The sequence below is a fragment of the Cyprinodon tularosa genome, unplaced genomic scaffold (genome assembly GCF_016077235.1).
Source record: "Cyprinodon tularosa strain WSP-4 unplaced genomic scaffold, ASM1607723v1 ctg38, whole genome shotgun sequence".
NCBI classification, from domain to species: Eukaryota; Metazoa; Chordata; class Actinopteri; order Cyprinodontiformes; family Cyprinodontidae; genus Cyprinodon; species Cyprinodon tularosa.
The window spans coordinates 2,153,333-2,171,819 of NW_024039096.1; the positions used below are offsets into that span (position 1 = coordinate 2,153,333).

The 18,487-nt window shown below is 39.6% G+C and overlaps 1 protein-coding gene across 1 annotated transcript; it reads right to left on the reverse strand.

Moving 5' to 3' along the window:
* Positions 1-5,213: 5,213 nt before the first annotated feature.
* On the reverse strand, positions 5,214-16,979 carry LOC119791078 (cadmium/zinc-transporting ATPase HMA2-like). Its single transcript, XM_038296928.1, has 5 exons — positions 16,956-16,979; positions 15,050-15,268; positions 14,457-14,675; positions 13,990-14,301; positions 5,214-5,291 (listed from the first exon to the last, which is right to left on the reverse strand). The coding sequence occupies exons 1-5, from the start codon at positions 16,977-16,979 to the stop codon at positions 5,214-5,216; spliced, it is 852 nt and encodes a 283-aa protein (XP_038152856.1).
* Between the last annotated feature and the right edge of the window lie 1,508 nt (positions 16,980-18,487).

The window sequence follows — 18,487 nt, forward strand, 5'->3', positions numbered from 1 at the left end:
AGTGCTGCTCCTAGGCTGCAGAGAGGTATGCAGGGTGACCCTCACACTCCCTCCTCGGTACACATCCGCGGCCTTTAAGATGCGAGCTGGTAAATGAAGTGGAAGAGTTGCTCCATTAAAAGCAGGCTCTCCCCTGAGATACGGGACAGCGGCTCCGTATGCCGGCCTCGTTGCACAGCAGAAAGCGCTGACGCAATATTTTCATTTTTTTTTTGTCTGTTTAAAGGCCTTCTGACTGCATGACACTGGCTCTTTTCTTCCCTGGCTGTTAAAGCTAGAGCTACACAAAGGAGACGCAGTATGTGACCACTGTTTAGGAGGTGGCATGAATTATACTTGTGCCATAAAAATGCTGCAAAGGTCTGCATTGCTCACATTTTTTTTATGGCGAGTTAAAAACGTCTTTGTCTCCACTGTTAACCGGGTTTAAACCCGTTTAATTTTTTATTATTTACCACGTTTAAGATCTTCTTGGAAACACTGATTTTTATTTGGTTTATTTTGTTTGGTGCACTATAGCTTTGCAGATAAATCATCCTCTTTGACATCTGTTCAGAAGCACAAATCCTGTAATTTATAAAGCTCCCTCGGCCCTTTTGCTTGCAGTGCAGATCTGTCAGTTTGTGATGACCTGGAGTGGTGACTCCTGTGCTGGTCAGTGGTGCAGAGAAGCAGAAATATTACATTGTCTTCGGGGTGCTGAAGCATTGGCTCTGACTGCTGTAAGTTTGCGTCAGATTTAACGCACTTTCTTGTGTTTTCCTGGATAGTTTCCCCCTCAGAGGAGAGTTGGGTCTTTAAGCCTGTGGTTATTGTTACAGTCAAGCAGTTGCATTTATGCATTTCCTCTAATAGTATCAGTCATGCATCGGCCAACCAGATGCTGCAGGCTGTAAATCTCTGCTCGGTGCCTCAGGGAAAGGTGCTGATGAGAGCGATCTGTGTTGTCAAAGCTGCTGAAGGGAATTTGAAGGAGACGGTTGTTCCCCATTCGGTTGTGTGGGTGGGTGAGCTGCAGCCCACGGCTACTCAAAGGGAGCCGTGTAAAATCCGACACACTGAAACCCGCAAACGCCAACTTTGACAGCCAGTTGTGACAAAAACCAATTTAGGTGGCACGATAAATCGTGTTGGAGCTGTGAGGAGGCTGCCTCCGGTGGTTTAACCTTGTTTCTTTTATTTTTAGGTCCTTCTTGTGGTCAGGGTGGACTTGAAGATTTGCTCTCTTTCAAGGATCACAGATGTAAAGGAAAACAGTGCTGGCTGTGAGCAGAGTGAAGGGATTTTAAAACTAAATCAACGTAAAAGCAACAGCCTAGAAAAAAAAAAATTTCTGTATGGATTTTTTCTTTGTTCACTTATTTGTCAAACTAAAATGTTTCAGAGGAGTTTATTGATTGATTGACTTTATTGATCTCACAGCGGAGAAATTTACTCGATACATTCGCTCAATAATCAAAAAGAAAAAGAAGGAAAAGATGCATGGGGTACATATAGTATATACAGTGTGGCCACATATATACATCTATATCTCTATATAGATGTGTATATATATATATATATATATATATATATATATATATATATATATATATATATATATATATATATATTTATTATTTTATAATTTGGTCTTCCAGCTTAAACAAAAAACAGGAATTTAAGGAAATTGGAATACTTTTAAGAATTCCTCATTTACTTCTCAGTTTTTGCAGAAGAAAAAATAAGGAAATTACAATCACATCAAATAAATGACAAATTGTACATTAATAATAGGGCTGAAACAATTAATTGGATTAATCAATTATTGAAAAAATCATCAAATAATTTAGTAATCGGTGAATCGTTACTGGAGTATAGGGGCTCTGAAACATGCCTTTAGCTGACAGAGTGACCCACTTACAGCAGTGATTATACCGGGATTTTATATTTTTAATTTAAAACAATAAAAAATGTTTTATCTGTTAACATGTTCTATCCAGAACTCCTCAAGTGGAAAAGTTTTAGTTTCATCTGGTTTATTTCACAAAAAGTCTTCTTCAAGGAACCTTTGGCTATCGGATTATTAATCGATTAGTCGAAAAAATAATCGACAGATTAATTGATTAGCAAAATAATCATTGGTTGCAGTGTTAATTCAGAACGATAAGCTTGTCTTACTTTCTTGATTGAGATATTCGATCATAAATAACATGATCCACTGATGCTTTGCCCTGCAGGATGTCAAATTCGAACAAAAGAAGCTAAAGGCAATTATCTGAATATGTAGAAAACCGTTAGAAATGAGGTTAAATATCGGTTCCTATGTGTTACATTTCAGAACAAATGGAAGCAAATTTGCCGGTTATAGATTGGTGGTTCAATATGAAGTATTTTATTTTGGATTAACACCTATATGATTACAAATTTGTTATGTACTTATTAAAAAATGATTCTGATTTGTAACACATTTAACTGCTGATATAAATGCTAACTTCTACAATATTCAAATCTCAGACTGTCTATTGTACCCACTGCAATATATATTATATAATCCTAATAATAGTATTTCTGTCATGATAAAACTAGGCCAAGGCAAGAACATGTCACTATATTTCTTTCGCTAAATTAGCTTTCCATGATAAAGCTTCAGTCATCAGGCTGAAGAGCAAAAGGAAGCTATGCATGAAAAAAGCTGAACAAAGAGACTTAACAGTCAGAGTGAGCCTGAAAAGAGCAGAAATGTTTATGGCTGAGATCTAACCATTGGATTTTCTTTGGATTAGGTCATCCCCACCAATCACTATATAATCCTTTGTCTCCTCACCAGATTCATAACAGTTTTGTGATTTTTTTTTTCCTATATGTGTTTTTATTCTGAAGCTTTCACCTCATATAATATTTTAGTGTATTGCAATATTATAGTGTATAACAATATTCAAATTGTTCAAACAATACTGCTGTCGGGTTTCAGTATTCATAGAAAGAGCAAAATCCATTCCATGCTATATTTTTGAGAGACTATTCACTGTAAAACACTCTATTACTTATGTACATTTAGAAAATCTAGATCCCCGCCTTTACATAATGGATTTAAAAAAGGTTTACCCATATCTAGTATGTTCTATAACAAAGGTTTTGAATAACAGAGTAAAATCTCTCCAGTCCTTCAAACCTTCCTGTTATCCTCTGAAATCCCTGTTCTCTCTTGCAGCTTGTTTGATCCAAATACGTTTCAACATGTGGTACAAAACACATTCTAATGTGTTTGCTTTTTATCTCTTTATACTACTCTAACATTCAAAAGAAAAAAACAAGTAAAAACATTTCTGATTATTTAAATTGTTAACTTAAACTCTCCTTCACGCCACACAGTTAGCAACCTGCTAAAGCTAAGGCGTGGTGCGTTCAAGTCCATGCCTTAGCCAGAAACGGTGTGTTTCTGTTCAGTTCTAGGCCCAATGTTCATCTTTTTTGTTTTGTCTATGATGCTGTAATATTATACACTCTGAATAAGAGAGTTACCTGGTAAAATGTCTTAAGGCAGGTAAATGCAACAGGACTAACATTTCTAATAGGGGTGGAACGGTTCACAAAATCCACGGTTCGGTTCGGTTCACAGTTTCGTGGTCACGGTTTTCGGTTCGGTATATGCTAATTGTTAGCCTGACATGTTGGTCGTGTTGCTGTTAGCATAAACAAAACGTGTTTCACACTGTTGCACTTTTATCCACAAACGCCATCGTAGGTCACTCTGAATGCAAAGTGGTCCCATACAGCAGACCTATAAAGTGCTGCTGGCGCGTCTTCCAACTCCTGTTCTTTCCCACTCGCCATACCCACACAATTCTCCACAACAACTGATTTTTTTCTGCTACACCCGGCTACGCTGCTTCGCTTCTTCTTCTTCTTGTTTACTACTGGTGGTTGGCTTTGGTCGCAGTACCGCCACCTTCTGCTCTGGAGTGTAATCGCTTCACCTATGAGAAAAAGGAGCAGCGCATGAACCGAACGCAACACGCGCGAATCGAACCGAGACAGTCGAACCGAACGGTTCGGTTTTCATAAACCGTTCCATCTCTAATTTCTAGGCAGGAGATGCCAGATATACACCAATATCTGCCATAATAGCTGCCATTAACACCTTTATTTATAGATGTTCAAGATCGGCCTGTTTTTCAGTTTAATCCTGTTTCTCTGACTGACTGGCTGGATGTGCTCTCTTCATCCTCTGGCATGGGAGCTGGCTCGGAGCTCGTCTGCCTGGCTGTGTGTTTCCTGGACGGGGCCGCCTTTTACAGCTGCTTTTTGTATCTCTGCTTCTGTCTCCTTGAACCCCAGTCAGCCTCAGCAGATGGCCGCTCACACTGAGCCTGGTTCTGCTGGAGGTTTCTTCCTGTTCAAAGGGAGTTTTCCTCTCCACTGTCGCTACAAGCATGCTTAGTGTGAGGGATTGCATTCGAGTCAATGAGTCGATGCAATCAACTGGTTTTCCTTAGATAGAAAACTTTGAATCAATTTGACTGTATATGTTAGGTGAACTGTTGAGATGACGTGTTGTGAATTGGCTCTATATAAATAAACTAAATTGAATATCTTTTTTTGAGAAATAAAAATGGAGTTTATGTGGCTGTGCAAAGCTTTGATTTAATATTAAAAGGCTGAGACGCCTTACTTGACCAAAAAAATCGTTTCTGCTTCTACAGACTTGGGCCTGATCCTGGTTTTGTTGATCATGGCTCTGGTCACAGATGCCAGCTAACAATGTTAAGATTAAAGTAGGAAGCTACTTAGGGATTATTTTATTGTCTGTGGGCTGCTTAATCCGGCACAAACACAGTGGGAGAGGATCCAGGGTGAACGGTATGAATTCCCAGGGTAACCTTAACCTGCCCTTGAAGTGGCTTGTTGGCAGAAATAGTGTATCATGTTTAGCCCTGAGACAAACAAAGAAACAAGCACACAGGGCACATTTTCCCCCTCTGATGCAGGATTGAGAGAAAAAGCTTCACTGTGTTTACTGACTCCTATGCTCATGGCTACAAGCGGCCCTAATTGTCATGCAGCTCATTAAAGCATGTTAGGCTGATGGCTTTGAAGCTGGACACATTGAAAAACTCGGGAGCCGTTCGCTCGGGATGAATGCAGCTGGGGAAACATTGGTCGCTGCTTTTTATTTTTGTATTCTGTGACGATTGTCTTGTTTGTGTTTGGCTTGTGGTTTCATTTTTTTGTCACAGCTTGAATCCAAACGGCGGCACGTAGCTCACACCATGTGGCATTTCGTTACACAACTGCACAATTACTGCAGTCTAAAGGGAGGGAATATCATCACTTACAGAGAAAAGGAGAATTATTTCGCCATAGCACAATGGAGGCACCAACAGATGAAACTGTCTGTGATGTTGAGTTTGAGGAATATTAAATCCAGTCTGTACTGTGAACTGAATGAACCCTTCATCTGAATTCTATCAGGTTTTACTGTTGATGATTTTGTCTTAGAGCTAAATTTGGCCTCTCCTTTAATTTTAAAGTCAGAAAAGAGAGAATCTATCCTCTTTTATGTCAGACACAAGCAGGGGCGGATTTAGGAAATTGGGGGTCCTAGGCAAAAATAGGCAGGGGCCCTTCTGAATTGAGAAGATGACACATAAAACACCCATTATACAGAAATTTTAATAGAATAGACATCCATTATCTGTTCTAGGTTTTGTCCCTCTCTTCTTGTCCCTTTTCTTGTTGTTTTCCTCTCTGTTTTGTACTCAGCTGACTTTTCATTCTGTCTCTAAAGAAGTGGTTCCCAAAGATTTTCTTCTGGGACCCCCTTTGGATTACAATAAAATTTCCACACCCCCCCGCCCAAAAAAAAAAAAAAAAAAAGAATCAACTGGGCACACACATCGTTCAACCAGATATAATAAATCTATACACATATTTTGTTTTCAAACTCCACTGAAGTTTATTTCACACTTAAGGAACACTTTTGTGTAACTGTATCTTTTTAATAGTTCTATACTGTAGATCAGAAGAGGATTCTTTGTTGTCTGTGTTATTTTAAACATATTTCTTTTTTTTTATTTGTAACCATATTTAAGTTTGCTATAATCTATACATTAAAAAAGCCTCTGTGCAAAATGGAGTGAAAACATTGAACAGCTCCCTGAGAGTTTTTTCTTTGTACTTTAATCCTCCCATCTTTTCAGTGGCTGTAGTGAGCCTGCTTTTTGCTGTAGATCTTCTCAAATCTGGGTTGCAGTGTCACAACTGTCCATTATGCTCAGTCAAGCAGGCGCTGTTTTTTGTTTTTTTTTTCTTCATTCATCCATACCACTTCCCGCGCCCCCCCTGCAATGGCATGGGGGGCGCGCCCCACACTTTGGGAACACCTGCTCTAAAGGAATGAAAGATTTTTTTCCCCAAAAGTCTTAATTCTGAGATTAAAGTCAGAATTCTGACTTTAATCTCAGAATTCGGACTTTAATCTCAGAATTCGGACTTTAATCTCAGAATTCTGACTTTTTTCCTATCTTAAACTGAAATAAAATTTAAAAATCAGTTAACTTTTTTTTTTTTTTTTTCAGTGGCCCTAATCCTCTTCCGTAAATGTCCACACTTCCTGACACAGTGCAATAAAAGCAAACAAAACAAAAAAAAACACAGGAGCGCAAGGTCACATCTTTCAAAAGGTGCCTTTTAAGACTGAAGAAAAAAGAAAAAAAAGTTTGAAGGTAATAAATATATATATATATATTTTAAAATTAAACCAACCCTCTAATTTTTATCTTGACTGTAACATTTAGCAGGATTTTTATTTTACATTTTATTCAGGGTTCCCTCTATAATTTAAATTCAAAAGAAAGCATAAAAGTTTACGAGGAAACTCCTTTGGGAGCTTGTCTGCACAGGTTTGTAGAAAATCATCTCCTCCCCTCCTGTTTCTGCCAGCCGCTGTCGACAGCTGGACCCAACTAACAGCTGCTGCCCTTCCCCCAAAACCTAAAGCCTTAAAAACAACAACAGAAAGCCAGTCAGTTTTCTAGCCGTGCAACTTGCGCTTTAACTGTGCTGTAAAACTATGTGTGGTGTCTCTGTAATAACATCCCTGGGTGTCAATTAATCTTATTGATGATAATAGAAACTTTAAAGAATTAAATATGAACGATTTTAAAGATTTTCCACTCTTAGCATTTGATAGAAGCCTAATTAGCTTTGGTTGACCAAAGCTGACATTTTTATGACAAACATGCCACCCACATAGACAACAGAGCTGCATGTTGCTGCTGCTACCAATTATAATGTGCAGACACGCCTATTAGGGCCTATAATGGAAGTTATTGGCGTGTCTGTCTGCAATATATATAGTTTTTTTTATTTATGTTACCCTTCCTTATGATTACAATGTTGTATTTATTTTGCCTATCCAGTTATGAACAATTATTTATAATTAAAGATTGATTGTTTGATTTGAATTGTTGATCAGATAGAGTCAGGGTTTCCACCAGGAATTTTTTTCCCCAACTGTGGTGGAGCCCATATCTGGATTAAAACTATAATAATTTGCTGTTATATAAAAAAAAATAGTGGAAATGCAACATATGTAACCTGACTTTATTAAATAATATATAACTTTTTATACCTTGCCTGAATCCACACTGTATATACCTAATTATACCAAAAAGTCAGTAATTAGAGGCACATGCATTATGAGGAGAATGAGCGATTCAAGCTGTGTGTTAATCAGGTAATTATTTTAGCGCAACAGTTTCAGAGTAAAAAAAAAATACTTTTATTATGAACTATTTCGATTATGTTTACATCCTGCTTTGTAATCCAGGGCAGAATAATCGATAGCTTTGAGCATGCGTTATATATTAACCATGAGGAAATGAAGCAGGTCTCCTCAGGACGAGGCAGTTGTCTGTGCCTGGAAGACGGCACTTAGGGAAGCAGGGAAAGCGATTGCTGTGGAAACATAGAGAAGAAAGAGAAAGTTGCTAAAGGGGTCTGAGAAGTCCCTAAATAAAGCGACAAATTTGCTAAGTTGGCAACACTGGGCTGCAATATTCAGTTTTCCTCCACTTACATCAGTTGGACTCATACAGTAGCCAATTTCACAGCAAAACAGACAGGAACTGGTGGTGTTTTGTTTTTCAAAATAAAGTCATTTTTTTTAGATACAATGTCCTGTGTGGCAATGTGGCAATAAGAATAATTGTCTTGATGCCAAAAAGAGACAGATTTTACTATCACAAGTGTAGCAGTATGGTAATTGCCATATTGTTCCACTTGTTTCATGCATATAAACTGCTTTATTATAATTATGCAGGGAGTTTTACAGTTTATATAGACACTGCAATGTAAATAGAACAGAATAAGAAAAACAGAAGAAAAAAAAGAGAAAAGATGAAAGAAAGAGGAGATAGAAAGATATTCATGTTTTAAAAGGAATTATCTATATTTTCAAACCTAACTTTAAAGGAAATAAATTAAAATTAACCTTTAGGACTGTCAAAGAAAAGCATAACATCTAAACATTTCATGATGCTTAAATTTATTATAAAAATTGATTATTGTTAGAATCTCTGTAAATATACAGTATGCTGTATCATTCGCTTTATATTGCTTTAATATATTTTTTTATTTATTCTATTGCGTCACAATCCGTTCCATGTAACGGAGAACCTGGTGAGGCTATTTCAGTGTCCTGTCAGGGTCCTTTCAGAAAACAGTTTCAAGTCAAATCCACTATTAAATATTAAAATCAATCTAATCGATTCATCTTTAGAGTAACATTCCCAAATAGTCCTAGTTGTATGCAATGAATGCATTGAAGTTCTACCTCCTATACAACCTGGTTAAAATTATGTTTTTAAGGAGGCCCAGAGGATTTGATGCATCATTTCCATGTTCTGCAAAATTTGTAAATAAATGTAAAATGTGTATTTTGCCTCCATATTTCACCTAGAAAACGGATTATTCTGAAAGGTTGAATTTTTTAAAAATAATTAAAAAAATCTAGGATCCTGTAACCTGGCTGTACAATCATCCTTTCTTGACCTTAATCGTCAAACATTTCTGCTTAGATATTTTTTGACATGGGGACTTTATTTGAAGGTATTCTGATAGGAAATGGATGTGGGGGATGAAACAGAAGTCGACAGGCTGCATTGAGGACCGATGTTTATTTGTGGCCCGCTTTACCCATGCCTCACCCCTGAACCCTAATCTCTTACTTCCTAAAAGCTCCTTTTGATTTAGTGTCCCAAACTTGTTTACATTTTGTTTAAATTTCATGATCAGATTAATATAAATCAGCTAGAATAGATAGTTTTATATGGATGTAAAATCAAATGTTGTCATGATGCTGGTTAGCATGCAGAAGACTTAATACAGAATAGAACCACTGTAATGTGGGCGGGGTTATCAAATGCCCCTAAACCAACCATAGAATAAGATGTTTTTCTTCCGGCTGTGAGGTTAAAAAATAAGAAGATAAGAATGAATCCCAAAGGGTTTTTGTTTTAAGTGTTCTAAGCACTTTAAAAGAGGTTCTGACTGCGGTTAAGGTGTTATTGCCTTACATGATTGGACTACAAGCATAATGTGGCAACAGACCAGTCATTTTAAAAGGATTATGCGTCTTACTGCTAAAGGTGGAAATGTTGGGACAGATGGGACAGAAGTGTGCATGCAATTTATTGCCCCATATTTTAACTCTTTGAAGATCAGGCCCTAAGTCTCGTTGGTCTATAAGGTTTATTTTTAGACCAGTTTATATTTTGCTTTATTGTATTTTGTATTTATAACTCTACACTTTCCAAACAAAGTAAAAAAAAACAATCCACTGGACTTTGTTTCCAAGTTGAAGACGTTTCGCTTCCCATCCAGGAAGCTTTTTCAATTCAAATGGCAGGGATAGCGTTGAGTTTGAGGTTTTATACTAGTATTGCACCGATACCAGTATCGGACGGGGCCCCGATACTGCCCTAAAATGGTCGTATCGGTATCGGCGAGTACCAACAAATAGGGCACCGATACCATTTTGAGAACCATAAGTTTATTCAACTATTGTCACCCACTCCTGGTAGGCAATAAAAAGTTCTACTGGATTCACTTTGTATTAGATTTTTTCCTGCTTCACAAAGGTAGGCTGCAGATTGACAAAGCCATGATGGCAATTACTTTACATTATTATGGTATCGGTATCGGGTATCGGTATCAGGGCCAAAAAATGGCATCGGCGCAACACTATTTTATACACTCAAACTCAACACTATTCCTGACATTTGAATTACTATGATCTGGATGACTGAGAATCTTCACCAGCATAACTGTAGGCTTTAATTACAAAATGATAACACCTGTTTATCGAAAACTGTTTTTTCTTTTTTTAAGGTGGCGTTTATTCCTTTCAGTTGCCCTGTCCCTTATCCAGATCATATTATTTGTAGGTTTTAAGCATCCAGCATCAGAATTTTTTTTTAAGTTCAAGATATTGCTATTTTTATAGCTTTTTATTTTTAGGAGAACTGTCAAACAAAAGCCTAGTGAACTTACTAACATTTGAAATGCTTTACTGAAATATTTTATGTCATTTAAAACCTCTTAAATGCTTTTTTAGTCAATTAAAATAGAGCAGGTCCCTGCGGCTCCTGGGGGCTTCGGCCTGGGATTTTGGGCCCCTCGGCGCTTGCCTCAGTGCTCCTTTTGATAAACTTTACATGCACAAGTGCACTTTCACAAACAACTACAGGTGCTTGGCTCCAGGTATTTAGAGATTCACTTCCATACAGAAAGCTCATATTCTTATCTTCAGCTACCACAGTATACATGTCAGATTAAATAATACCACTTATACTTCAGCGATAGTATCTGTTGGTTTTGCTGTTCGTATTTTACATCTCTTTACAGGTGATTAAGCAGACTGAAGATGTTTTATCGTTATCTCCCTTTTATCTCCTCTTTCTTTTTTTTGTTTTTCCTTTCCTGTTCTACTTACATTGCAGTGTCCATAAAATCTGTAATACTCCCTGCATGTATTATAATAACGCTATTTGTATGCATAAATCAAGCGGAACACTATGGCGATAGCCGTACTGCTCCACTTGTGAAAGCAAAAGCAATTGGGCTCATTTTTGGGATCAGAAAAAACCTGACTCCGCCAGATGGATTTGCTCCGCATATCCATCTGGAAACCTTCCGTAGAAGTAATTTTGGGAAGGGGCGAAAATACTGGTTAGCTGATTGGCCTATGTTGGTGATAGACGGGCCAAATAAACCAATCAGATCAACGAAGCACATGACGTACTAACAGAGCGACGACAAAGAGGAGCCAATTGATAGATCAAACTCTTGCCGAAAGCAGTCGGGAGAAGAGCTAAAACATCTTTTCCTCTGAGAAAAGCCTCCAGAGCAGTGTTTTGCTCTTCTTTCAGTGAAGAAATACTCTTTAATTCCGATAAAACTTGCTCGATAGCCACGCTAACGCTAGTTTCATCGGCTGAAGCAGCCATGTTCTTTAGACTGAACTGTCGCGCTTCTCGTTGCGTCACACCTCAACCCGCTTCAAAGCCAACACTGATTGGACGTTCGTTTGGTGAACGGCTCCAAATTTTTTTTAACGGAGAGTCTCCAGTCTGATCTGCGAGTGAAACCATGAAAGCTCGCGAGATCAGGATGGTCTCACGAGGCTAAGACAGGACACTATTAAAACAAAAATAGAGCAGGTTCTTTTCAGGATTTTTTCTCTGAAGGTCCACGTTGTTGAATAGTTTAGGAATAAACTGGAGGCAGATTATTCTCAGCCACCGGAACCCAATGATTGACGCAGTGTGGGTTTCTCGCTGAGATCTAATGGACATTTATTTGTTGTCATCAAACTGCCATCAGAGGTAAGTTGCTTTGCTAAACTGCAGGTTTGGTCTCTGTTTCTCTTGGTCTTGTCTTCGCTTTCAATCAAATGTCAACGGAGTCTGACAGGAATCAGGTTTTGGGCTGAAATGGGAGAGCAGGTAATTTAAGATGTTTACTCTGAGTCCTACGCTCCCCTTCCCACACTGTGACCAGACCTATAAAAACAGAAATCCTCAGGCTGTCATTGCCCTTTCCAGGCATGCTAATTTATTACTTTTTGTTTCAATGTGTAGATGGCTCTATAAAGTTTGGATTATAAAAAATAATTGAATTGTTTATTCATAGCATGAGATTAATGCTGACATTATGGGCTGTATTACAGATGTCTTGGTGGGGGGGGGGTAGGTGTACAGCAACTGCCTTCTTCAATCTGATCTGAATAAGATAAAGATTGAAGAATATAGATAGAAGTAGTATAGAAGTTATATAATCCTAAATTGTCAATGTAATGACAATTTAGAATCATGGACAAAAACAGATTCTTGATTCTGTAATCAAACTGGCCAATTTTAGGTTTTGAATGTAACTTATTGGCCTTCAATTATAGTGAGAAACGAAGTTTTCAACCGCTTTATTATTGTTTCATTATTTTGTTTATAAATAAAAAAACAACTTTTTTTGCATCGTCTGATTTCTTTGTAAAAGACCTGATGAGAAAGAAGTTTTTTTTTTTCATACAGTCCCTTTTGCCTATAATCTAAACATTACATAAACTTTAAGAAATGTTTAAAGTATATATATATATAAAAAAAAAAGTTATTTTAAATTAAGGTGAGCTTTAGATGTTCAGTTTATATCTTTTTAAGTTGTTGTTTCAATTTCCCCATGATTTTAGTTGCATCTGTTCACATGAGGACTATTACAGCATGCAGATTGTTTCCAGAACTTTTCTTTGTCTTGCTAAAACGAGCCAGACCGTCCCTTAAAGTGACATGGTCATGTATTTTATTTTATTTTGATTTTTTTTCTGCACCAGTTATGACAAATTGTGGCGTCCTGCTGGCGTACTATTCGATAGTTTGTCTTTTAAGCTTTGTTTTTGCTTAATTTGTTAGTAAATGCTTACCTGGCAAGATAAATTTTCGAGAGATTTGATGGGTTAGCATCGAATGCAAAAAGGTTTAGAGCCAATGAAATGCAGCGACGCGTATGATGTCGATCAGAAGCGGCAGGCTGAATACAAAACAAGGCTACGCCAACTGCCCTCTATTTCTTTTTTCAAAAAGGAAGGCAAGAAACCAAAAGATGGTATTTGTGCTTTTGTGGATGGGAAAAATGTTTGCGTTTTCCTCCATTAATTCAATTCATAGAGGGGGCTAGAGAGTCTGGACTGTCAGGATCAAGAGCTGAATTGTCAGAACCCAGACCTGCACTGTCTGACCCGTCATTGCAGACCTGCAAAATGCGGTCTCTAGCACTGTCAGGACCAGAAGTTTATTCCGGAAGTTGTTTTCCAGCCTTTCGGAATAGCAAGCGGTATGTGTTTTCTGCCAGATTAGAGTTTGTGACAGTGTTAAACTGAGCATAGGAGCTGTTTAAATTATATAGTAAGCAAAAATCCTCATAGGAAAGCCAACCTCCATTGTCGTTTAGACCAAATATATAGACCAAATGTCCTTTTCCATCCAGTGATCCAAATACAGAGACATAGCACATATCTATTATTTCAGATAGGAGTTTGGTGGGGAGTAAAATTATGCGTTTTCATAAGTTTCCAGCATAACAACACTTGTTTGTGAAAGGAAGCTAGCTTCATGGGGAGTTTATCGATGCAAGCTTTTACTATAGAAAGGCTTCGAATCAACTTCGCTTTTACTTTGAAAGTCTCTAAATAAACTTCTGGTTCTAACAGCGCAGGAGACCTGACAGTGCAGCTGTGGTCCTGACAGTGCAGCCCTGGTTCCTGACAGTGCAGCTCTGGTTCCTGACAGTGCAGCTCTGGATCCTGACAGTGCAGCTCTGGGCCCTGACAGTGCAGCTCTGGGCCCTGACAGTGCAGCTCTGGGCCCTGACAGTGCATCTCTGGGCCCTGACAGTGCAGCTCTGGGCCCTGACAGTGCAGCTCTGGGCCCTGACAGTGCAGCTCTGGGCCCTGACAGTGCAGCTCTGCAGCTCTGAGTCCTCCTGGCAGTGCAGCTCTGAGTCCTCCTGGCAGTGCAGCTCTGAGTCCTCCTGGCAGTGCAGCTCTGAATCCTCCTGACAGTGCAGCTCTGAGTCCTCCTTACAGTGCAGCTCTGGATCCTCTTGAGAGTGTAGCTTTAGATCCTCTTGACAGTCTAGCTCTGGGTGCTCCTGACAGTGCAGCTTTGGGTGCTCCTGACAGTGCAGCTCTGGATCCTCCTGACATTGCAGCTCTGGATCCTCCTGACATTGCAGCTCTGGATCCTCCTGACAGTGCAGCTCTGGGCCCTGACAGTGCAGCTCTGGATCCTCCTGACAGTGCAGCTCTGGGCCCTGACAGTGCAGCTCTGGGCCCTGACAGTGCAGCTCTGGGCCCTGACAGTGCAGCTCTGGGCCCTGACAGTGCAGCTCTGGGCCCTGACAGTGCAGCTCTGGGCCCTGACAGTGCAGCTCTGCAGCTCTGAGTCCTCCTGGCAGTGCAGCTCTGAGTCCTCCTGGCAGTGCAGCTCTGAGTCCTTCTGACAGTGCAGCTCTGAGTCCTCCTTACAGTGCAGCTCTGAGTCCTCCTTACAGTGCAGCTCTGGATCCTCTTGACAGTGTAGCTTTAGATCCTCTTGACAGTCTAGCTCTGGGTGCTCCTGACAGTGCAGCTTTGGGTGCTCCTGACAGTGCAGCTCTGGATCCTCCTGACAGTGCAGCTCTGGATCCTCCTGACAGTGCAGCTCTGGATCCTCCTGACAGTGCAGCTCTGGGCCCTGACAGTGCAGCTCTGGATCCTCCTGACAGTGCAGCTCTGGGCCCTGACAGTGCAGCTCTGGGCCCTGACAGTGCAGCTCTGGGCCCTGACAGTGCAGCTCTGGGCCCTGACAGTGCAGCTCTGGGCCCTGACAGTGCAGCTCTGGGCCCTGACAGTACAGCTCTGGGCCCTGACAGTGCAGCTCTGGGCCCTGACAGTGCAGCTCTGGGCCCTGACAGTGCAGCTCTGGGCCCTGACAGTGCAGCTCTGGGCCCTGACAGTGCAGCTCTGGGCCCTGACAGTGCAGCTCTGCAGCTCTGAATCATCCTGGCAGTGCAGCTCTGAGTCCTCCTGACAGTGCAGCTCTGAGTCCTCCTTACAGTGCAGCTCTGGATCCTCCTGACAGTGTAGCTTTAGATCCCCCTGACAGTCTAGCTCTGGGTGCTCCTGACAGTGCAGCTTTGGGTGCTCCTGACAGTGCAGCTCTGGATCCTCCTGACATTGCAGCTCTGGATCCTCCTGACAGTGCAGCTCTGGGTGCTCCTGACAGTGCAGCTCTAGGTCCTCCTGACAGTGCAGCTCTGGGCCCTGACAGTGCAGCTCTGGATCCTCCTGACAGTGCAGCTCTGGGTGCTCCTGACAGTGCAGCTCTAGGTCCTCCTGACATTGCAGCTCTAGATCCTGGCAGTGCAGGTCTAGGTAATTTTTCCAAATACAGTGCAGCTGACAGTGCAGCTGACAGTGCAGCTCTGGTTGCTCCTGACAGTGCAGCTCTGGGTCCTCCTGACATTGCAGCTCTGGGTCCTCCTGACATTGCAGCTCTGGGTCCTCCTAACATTGCAGCTCTAGATCCTGACAGTGAAGGTCTGGGTCATTTTTCCAAATAAAACAAAAAAATCGCCATTAGACCCAGCTGTACTTCACACTATGCAGAGAGAGGGCCGCTGCAGACGGGCTAAAATTATCATTGGCAGCGGTTAGCCAGGGTCCTCTCAACATTGGAACTTTATTTTAAAATTACGCATTAAATCGGTAAACGGGCCATATAGTGACACTTAAACGTATAATGTTCTCGCCGCAAATTATCTTAAAACAAACTTTTATAGAACAACAGCAACAGAAAAGAGAACTTTTAACTTAATACTCTGAGCTCGGTGAGCGCTAACCTGGAAGCTGCTGCTGCCACAGTGCATGCTGGGACAGCTATCAGTCCAGAGAATGGAAAATTCTGCTCTGATGCATGCTGGATAATGAGGAAGGTGCGAGAACAACATCCGGGAACTTCTTCCGTTCTCGGTCTTGTGTTCTTGTGAATTGGAACAGTACTAGGGCTGAGCCTGATGATGTTTCACGAGCACGTTAGATCGCACAACTGTTTTTTTTCTCTCATCATATTTACATGTTATTAAAATGAGGTACTATGATTCACAAGTTTCATTTTGTTTGCAAAGCTTGGTGGTATTTTTAAATTTCCACATAAAACTACATGAGAAGAAGACAGAAATAATGCCAGAACCCTTAATTTCTGGAACATGTCATTGCTTTTCTTTCACTCTTTACTCATTTGCATGCTAAAGGCATGCCTGTTCTGTACGAGTTGTCTGTGGACGAGATGAAAGGAGATTATAAAGGGTTGCTGCTAATTCACAGTGGACAAAGAAGTTCTAGACTGAATCTGAACGGTCGGTGGTGCACAGGCAGAAGTGGAACAATGCATAATTCATCAGGAAACAGATTCATCTCTCATCTCGGTCGACGTTCGTCTGCTTCATTGAAAGCAAGTTGGCGAGCACGCCGGCGTAATGTGCACTGTTATTTCCCCAGACGTGAACAAAACATGCTGTTGTCGACAATCACTTTTGACGATTGAACCTGTTTTGCGACTGATGTAAGTGGGCGAGTCTAGTTGTTGGCAGAAACTCAATTTTCCAGCTCCAAATGTCATCTTGAGCACCCATTCTCCATACCTACAGTCTCTTTCAATCTCCCTCCTCCTGCGCGCTTGATGGAGGTACCTCATTGATCTGTTCTATTCTCGTCCTCAGCTTTGAAAGCAAACCCTGACATGAAAGCTTGACATTCTGCGTTCGTGGACTCTTTCATGGCCGTCTAAATGCATTAAGGGCCGTCGTTGTTGTAATTAATAAAAAACATTGATAGTTTTACCATCATGAAATCTTATTTAATTCCCTACTGGTTAACTGACCTGACCAGGGCTTCTCCACTTCATGTTCAAAGGTCCAAAATGAACTCGGCTGTTTTCTGACTCGGGTCAAATGTCTGAAACGACTAGTGATGAGAAAATATATTGAGTACAACTTCAAAGATCCTTATTTCAACTTGTTTGTTGTGGAACCTAAGCTGTTTTATTAACTGACACTAAGGTGTAATTAGGATCTTCTTTTCACAACATAATAATCGAATTTATCTTGTTTATAGCAGTAAGAATTGTTTATGGTTTCATGATTCAATCATGATTTGGGGCTAGAGTTAAATTCAGTAGATTTTTCTTTTTTATTTATTCATTAATTTTTTTTTTATTGTGTGGCGAGAATGTTGGCAGCTTTATCAGTTAAAATCATCCCATTCTCTCATTCTTCAGTGACAGAATGAATTTTGGTTTTGCAATTTAGGTGTTATCTATAGAGCTGGCTGTGAAAGTCAGGAGTTAGGACTGCAACTACACTGCAAAAAATGTAAATCTAAATAAGTCATTTTTTCTTAAAATAAGTGCATTTTATCCTGATTTGAGGAGATAAATGAGACACTTTGCCAATGGAACAAGACCATTTACATTTCAAAAAAAAAAAATCAATTGCATTGTCTTATTTCAAGTGCATATTATCTAATTAACTTATTATAAGTGTAAAAATACTCATCCCATTGGCAAACTATCTTATTTACCTGCTCAAATTAAGGGTAAATACACTTGATTTAAGAAATTTTTACTTTATTTCAGATTGTTTTTGCAGTGTAACGGCTATTTTGTTAATTGATTCATCCATCAAATATTTTTTCTATTAATAATCGGATAGGAAAGGGTTCCTTAAAGACGATATTTTACAGAATTAAACCAGGTGAAACTTAAACTTTCCACTTGAGGAGTTCTGTATAGAGCATAACGACAGACAAAAATGTTTTTTTTTTTTTATCTTAAATGCAAAATATTTATACTTTTTTTTTTTTGCAATTTTAGTATAGCCACAACTGTAAGTGGGTTGCTCTGTCAGCTAAAGGCATGTTTTAGAGATTAGATAAAGTAAATTTTAGAATTGTTTCAAGAATAAAATAATCGTGATTAATCCGATTAATTGTTTCAGCCCTGGTAAAAATACAGGATTATCATGGACTACCTCAGTTTCAGATCAACCCCTTCACAACACTTTCTTACTGCTTTGGTGATGATTTACATATTCTAATAATATGTAAAAAGAATTATTACTGTTATTTATATGAATATAACTTTCAAAAATGTTATTTCTTGAATGGAATTATAAAAATAGCACAGATTAGTCTGAGTATCTATAATATGTCTTGGTGAGGGAGCTGAGCTCATGATACGATCAAATTGTTGATAGATTCAGTACATTTTTTGTAACTCTAGGACCTGAGTTATCTAAAAATATTGCAGCAAAATAGATCAAAATCCTAGGTTTGGGTTTCTCCATCCTTTAGCTAGGGATGCACGATATAATTGGCCCCCTATCGGTATCGGCCTGTATCGGCCTTAAAAATGAA